This window comes from Phragmites australis, chromosome 16, assembly GCF_958298935.1.
Source record: "Phragmites australis chromosome 16, lpPhrAust1.1, whole genome shotgun sequence".
In the NCBI taxonomy this organism is placed as follows: Eukaryota; Viridiplantae; Streptophyta; class Magnoliopsida; order Poales; family Poaceae; genus Phragmites; species Phragmites australis.
In genome coordinates this window covers 4,361,865-4,368,375 of record NC_084936.1, presented here as the reverse complement: position 1 = coordinate 4,368,375, position 6,511 = coordinate 4,361,865, and the positions used below count along the sequence as shown (strand labels likewise).

Here is a 6,511-nt window from a genome sequence, read left to right as displayed (position 1 = left end):
TACAACAAATAAGACACTAAAATTATCTACACAAAAAATTTTACAATTTTTGTATTCATCACAAAATTTAATTCTAGCTTTTGCTATGCCTAATAATAGTCACAATGAACCATATAGCTCTCTTAATGGTCTGCAAACAATAAGACTTTAGAAATTCATAACTTCTGATCTATTCATCCAAATCCAGTGTTCAAAACCCCTATAAAAACATAAAAAAAATTGTCTATAACTCTTTAGTATATCACATCCTAAGATTCAACTTCTAAAAAGACCTAAACTTATATTAGCTACTGGTAGCCACGTCCGAAGCTACCGTCCTTCTCTCTAAGGATAAATATATCTTTTCTATAAATCAAATGGATGATAATAACGAGAAAGAAATAAAAATTAAAAACAGTAATAGATAAGAAAGTTCATTCGTAAGATGATAAATAGGAATTAGAATTTTTTCTCTCTATTAGTTTAGGGAGAGAGTATCGGTAAGGCACAGTAATAAAGCACGAGAGCCTTTACCAACTGCCACGGGTTCGATCCCGGTGTTAACACCCGTTAAAAGATCTCAATAAAAACTCTGGGAGAGGGGATCCGGGTGTCGTTGCATCTTGGCCAGGATAAGGGTCGGTGCTTTTGGTTGTGGGCCCCTGGACGGAAAAAGGAGGAAGGCTGGGACGGCAGCGCCAAAAAAAAAGGAAAGAAGGCGCCGTAAGCACAAGGCTAGTCACTGACGGGTGGGGTCAGGGACTGGCCCCGATCAGATGAAGCTAGTGGCGGGGCACTGTAGGTGGGGGCAAAGGCGGTGGGTGCCAGGCATCAGCGAGCCCAAGGGCGTCTGGAGTTACGCCGGCAACGAGAAAATACGGAGTATGGGCGACTCGAATGCGAATTCACAAGCTATGATTGGCGTTTGATTACTTCAAGCGATTCAGTCCAGTTCTCGAAAGGAAGTGAATGTACAGAGTTAGCTGGATCCCGTGGCCATGGATGCTAATCTTGGTGCTTCACAAGCTGCTTCTACGCGTCGAGCTCGAGAGGATCGGGAGACGACGAGCCGTACTTCTTGGCCGGCTTCCTCCGGAACGGCCGGCACGCCTTGACGCTGAGGTCGACGGCCGCGGCGAGCGCGACGAACATGGCGGCGTCCTCCCTGCACGTGACGTGCCGCACGGCGAGCTGAACGAGCGGCCGGCTTTTCCTCGCCTCCCCTTGCACCATGCAGCTCATCACGAACCCGCCGCCCACGCACGCGGCGCCCAGGCTCACCGCGCAGTGCTCCGCCGCGGGGGCGCCGGCGGCGGCCGGCGCCTGCCTGTCCATGTCGATGAAGAACTCCCCGCCCTTGTCGATGCTCAGGGGCGCCTCCGACACGAGCACGCAGTCGTCCTGGCGTTCCGGGAGCAGGTGCAACCGCAGGCGCACCGTGTCCTTGCTCGCCACCGGCGCCGCCTCCCGCCACGCCTCGAGCCGGCCCCACGGCTGCCAGCTCTCCGACGACCCCGTCGTGTCTGCGCGCACGATGAGCCACGCGCCGGGGTTGGACCGCGCCACCGTGTCGCAGCCCGGCGCCGGCACGAACGGGGTGGCCATGAACGCGGCGGCGACCGCGGAGCCGGACAGGTCGTGGATCACCACCTTCCAGCCCTTCCTCTCCCTCCTCATCTCCATGTCCTTCTCCTCGCTGCCGGAGCTCGACCAGTACTGCCCGCCCAATGCATCAGTCTGAGATGGCCTGCAAACACATCAAACATCACGACGGAGTGGTCCTATCAACCTTCCCCCAATTCCATACCATCACAAATTCAGAATGTGCATATCACAGTGCATGTCGCGGATGATCAAGAAGCCGAGAGGCGCTTACCGCTTGTCGCGGATGAACTTGCAGCTGAAAATGGGCTGCCTGCTGCTGCCATGAAGCTGGACAACCTGCGGATTCAGCACGATCTCGTCGTCGAACTGGAAGATGTACCGCGGGTCAGCCTCCAGCTTCACCCTCAAGTGCAGCTCCGGCCTGGCCTCCCCCTTGCCAATGCCTGTCCATCCATGGTGAAGCAGCACAGGCTTCCCCTCGTGCCACTCCGACCCGACCTCCACCCTGAACACCCCGACCAGCCGCTTCCTTCCGGCGATGCCGCAATGCACACCAAACCGGCCCAGGTACACCACAACCTCAAGGTATGACCGAGGAGCTCGGAAGCACCCCGGTGTCGCCAGCGCCTTCAGGTCAGACTCGTCGAGGGAGAAGACCGCCACATTTGTGAAGGGATCAAGGTTGAACTCTGAAGAATGGATCAGGGGCACATGAGCTATCTGGACTGGGAATCCTCCCAGCCGGATTTCGCAGTGACAGAGCTGGGCCGCCGTCCTAGCATTTCCACCAGGGAGCTTTAGACCAATCTGTCCAATTGATAGCCTCACAAATGGCTGGGGATCCATGGCGTGTGTCACTGAAAATTTGGCATGTTCATGCTGTCAGATTTAATATGACGGCACAATTGCAGGAAAGGAAAACTACATTTGATTCAATTAAATTAGCACTAGATGCAACTGATTTTTAAACTCTCCTAGGTGATGATCGTGTCAGACATGCACTGAAACAATGTAAAACTGAACAATAGCCTATGCGCAGCTTACTAAAGATGAACAACTTTAGTTTTTTGTAAATGTAGACCAGGACCAGCCATAGTCAATTATTCATAATCAGATTCATTGGGACTAAGCAAAGTATACATTTCAGAATCTGCCTACTCCAGCTCTAGCCTGGCAAGGTTTAGAAAGCTGTCAATATTTTTCCGTAGAAAAACGTGTTCGCGGTGCCTAGATACTGGAATTTCTCTTTTCTTGTCTCCAACCTTAAGAGAACCTCCAGAAAATATTATACAGGAAAGATGAATGTTGATCCAGCATATTCCCTTTTGAAAATCACTATTGCAATCACTACGAAATCCATTCAACACCCTTAACTTAAACAAGCAAAGCAAAAAGAAAGGAAAAGGCATCTGGTGCTGCGCAATGATGGCAATGGAAATGTCATTAGCATGCCAGCTCGGTGCAAAGCTGATGCACAGGGTTATCTGATACTCTGAAGCTGGAGTAGCACTTGCAAAAAGCTTTGGCAACCAAAGCATCCATGGCCAGTATCAATAGCGAAGCGATTAAACTAGTAATTGTTCCGGAAAGGGCAGCCATGACAGAGTTTGTGAGGTTGCCCAAGCTCTCCCTTGCTTCCATTCCTTTAACCGATAGCCAAAGCTTCCTCCAGCATCGGAAGGGATGCTTTCTGCAACTTACAAATGAGCGTGCGAGGGGGAGATACCAAACCTTTGCCCGGCACAGCGCGAACTCCTCCCGCGCTGGGCAACGCAACGTCGCCGCCACTCGCCGCCCACATAAGGTGGCCGGCACGGCATGGCACGGTATCGCCACGCTCAATTGCCCGGCCCCGCCCTGCGCTCGCCTCTCCCTGATGCTGGCATGCTGCGGCAGCTGCTTCTTGGCTTTCTAGCTCGCCACCATGTCCAACCAAGATCAGCCCCGGCTGCACCCACAGCAGCAGAAGCCGTACAGCGTCAGGGCGCACCGGTCCGGCGCACTGCAGTGGGCGGTGGCGGTGGTGCTCACGGTGCTGGCCGTCGTGGTTCTGGTGGCCGCGGTGGCCGTGCTGATCGTGGTGCTGCTGCTGCGGCCCCGGTCGCCGTACATCGTCGTGCGGTCGCCGCGGCTGGACACGCTCGTGTACGACCAGCAGGGCTCGCTCGACAACGTGCAGCTGTCGCTCGTCGTCGAGGCGCGGAACGGCAACGCGCACTCCGGCGCGACCTTCTCGGACCTGGAGGTGCGGCTCGCGTTCGGTGGCACGGTGCTCGCGAAGCTGCGCGCCGCCCCGTTTGGCGTGCCGGCGAAGGGCGCGCTGCCGCTGGGCTACGTGGTGCGCGCACAGGGAGCGCCGCTCGACGGCCCCGGGAGCGCGGCCATGGAGGCCGCGCTCCGCGACGGCGTGGTGCCGTTCGGCGTGGACGGGGAGGCGAGGACGCGGTGGAAGGTGGCCGGGCTCGTGGGCGTCAGGCACTGGACGCGCCTCGCCTGCGAGCTCCGCTTCTTCTGGCCCAACGGCACGGCGCTCGACTTCAGCTGCAGCTCCAAGTCCAAGTTCTGGTTCTGGTTTTTCTGACCGCAATGCATCAAAGCCAACTCTGCCTGCTAGTAGTCTCCTAAGCACCAGTCCAATCGAATCTATGGCTGGGTGTGATCAAGAACAACCAACCACTGGCTTCAATTTCTTGGATTATTTCTTTCCCTCATGTATAGATTTGCAAAGATCAATTCTTTACTAGTTCTATGTATCCATTTGTACAGTTACTAATAGTTAGGAACTAGGATTGGGGAAGAAAGGCTAGTGGAAACAATCAAACATAGCAGTGACACTACAAAACTTGATTTGCTCAGTTTGTGTTTAATTTGTTGCAAGATTCAGACGCATTTTCTTTTATTTTTCCTCCCAAACTTTCTTGCCTGGAGAATTGAAGAAAGGGAAAGAGGGCAAATCCCAGCCTTTTTGATCCCTGAAGGGCAAAAGGTAGGGGAAAGGAGAAAAGGAGACCACCATTAAAAGAAGAAACAAAGTGTGTGTTAGACTTATACAGAGAAGAGATGGAAAAGGAGAGGAAGAAATGTGATGTGCTAATTAGGGATGAAAACGAACGGGAACGGTTGAGAAAATTTTCTAACCGTTTTTACTTTCATATTTTCTCTATCAGACAAAAAAGAAAACAGGATAGGCGGGAACGGGAAAAAACAAAAACGATTGGGCATAATCGGAGGGTCGAAAATGAACCAATCTGATCGGAAAAATACCGATATTGATCGGAATTTGAAAACACAAAATGAAAACACCGACCTACAGAACCATCAAGACATGTCAACATATATAAGTTTAACATTATCTTCAGATAACACTAAATTAATAAGTTTAATGAACCAATCTAATCAGCAAGTCGCATTAAAGTAAAAAAAAATGTTATATGATTTTTCGATTCACATGACATATCATTTTTTATCAATATTTGACTCAAACAATACAAGATACGAAGATACAACAATATAAGCCTTAGGACTGAGCAGTAGCTCGGTTGGTTTGCTCCCAGTGGCAGACTGACAGGGACGGCCAGTCGTGAGTTCGATCCCTAGGATCGACCCACGAGCCTCATCGAGGGTTTTTCCTTAGTAGTTAGGGGTATGCACACACGTGCCCGTTTAGCGAGAATATATCTGTAACGTGTATTCTTAGGACATGCACGTGTGTGCGTGTGTTAAGCGTGAGTGTGATGTAAGTGGACTATGTACGTTATGTTTTGTACCCCTCTAAAAAAGAACCACATAAACCTTAACTCGATACTCGAGCATATAATAAATATAAGTGATAAGTTTCAACCAAAGACATAAGTGAGCGTAGGGATCAAAACGGACGGAAACAGTCAGAAAAACCATCTACCGTTTTCACTTTCACATTTTCTTAGTCGGAAAAACAGGATAGACGGAACGGAAAAAAACGAAAACGGACCGAAAAAAACAGGATACGGCACCGAGACGGAACGGGATTTTCTCGTTCCGTTTTCATCCCTAGCGCTAATGGGGACCGGCAACTGAGAGTCAGTGGCCTGGATGTGCTCCCCTTCTCCTCTCCCTTGTTCCTTCCTATTTCTTACTCTGATTGTTGCTTGTCTGGAAGAAAACCAAGCCCAGATCCCAAGAATCTCCAGCTAATCCGTTCAACCACTTTTCCCAGCCTCAAATCAAAAGCAGGTAACTGATAGTACAAGCCACCAATACTAGCACATACATAAATACATACATACACAAATGCATGTATCTGTATCTCATGGTATACATAACTATATTGATGCCTAAAATGCAAAACTTAAACAAGAATTGCTTTTGAAAGATGAATTTAACACGAATTTTACATAGATACGAAAAGGAATGGAGATGTACCTGTGTTTCCAAATTGGCCCTTTGGCTGTCCCCCACCCCCAAGAAGAAGAAGAAGAAGCAGCAGCAGCGGTGGCAGAAGGGAGACTCGGCTCGACCTGGTCGATGCACTCGCTAGAGATGGTTAACCAAGCTACTACTACAGGCAGCTCCGAGACAGGACGAAGACGTACGGCCGCGTCAGAGCCCCGCTCCCGAACGACCCATCCATGGCACCGAGGCCCCGGAAGCAGGAATCCATGCTGGCCTGAGGCCGAACTGGAGGTGGAGGAATCGGAAATCGAGCAGGAGTAAGAAGAGAGATGCTGAGGCCTGAGAGAGAGAGAGGGGAGAGGAGCAGGAGGAAGACGACGCCGGCGGCGACCGCGACTACTTATACCGCGCCCCACTACCTGAATAAAGTCATCGGTTTTAACTAAAAAATGATTGTCGAATGCCGATTAGGCAGCAGAGCAAGCAACTGATCGGCGGCAGGGAAACTGAGCATGATCGCGATTAGCTGGAGTGATCATGGGTTAGTAGCGTAACT

General features: G+C 50.9%; 2 protein-coding genes across 3 annotated transcripts; one reads left to right on the top strand and one right to left on the bottom strand.

Moving 5' to 3' along the window:
- Positions 1-881: 881 nt before the first annotated feature.
- On the bottom strand, positions 882-6,511 carry LOC133895659 (uncharacterized). 2 transcript variants are annotated; one of them, XM_062336124.1, is made up of 3 exons: positions 5,986-6,511; positions 1,856-2,441; positions 882-1,726 (listed from the first exon to the last, which is right to left on the bottom strand). In XM_062336124.1, the coding sequence occupies exons 2-3, from the start codon at positions 2,428-2,430 to the stop codon at positions 1,012-1,014; spliced, it is 1,290 nt and encodes a 429-aa protein (XP_062192108.1). In that variant the 5' UTR covers positions 2,431-2,441; positions 5,986-6,511; the 3' UTR covers positions 882-1,011. The 2 variants fall into 2 exon arrangements, with proteins under 2 accessions (XP_062192108.1, XP_062192106.1); XM_062336122.1 differs by lacking the exon at positions 5,986-6,511 and adding an exon at positions 3,316-4,169.
- Positions 3,509-4,165, top strand: LOC133896052 (uncharacterized). Its single transcript, XM_062336567.1, has one exon. The coding sequence runs from the start codon at positions 3,509-3,511 to the stop codon at positions 4,163-4,165; it is 657 nt and encodes a 218-aa protein (XP_062192551.1).

What these genes read in the sequence shown, in the direction of transcription:
- LOC133895659 (XM_062336122.1), bottom strand. Translation starts at nt 3,385, where the DNA reads ATGTGGGCGGCGAGTGGCGGCGACGTTGCGTTGCCCAGCGCGGGAGGA. An exon ending in TCGCGCTGTGCCGGGCAAAG is followed by an intron (nt 2,442 to 3,315) that starts GTTTGGTATCTC and finishes CCAAATTTTCAG; the next exon opens with TGACACACGCCATGGATCCC. An exon ending in AAGTTCATCCGCGACAAGCG is followed by an intron (nt 1,727 to 1,855) that starts GTAAGCGCCTCT and finishes ATGTGTTTGCAG; the next exon opens with GCCATCTCAGACTGATGCAT.
- LOC133896052 (XM_062336567.1), top strand. Translation starts at nt 3,509, where the DNA reads ATGTCCAACCAAGATCAGCCCCGGCTGCACCCACAGCAGCAGAAGCCG.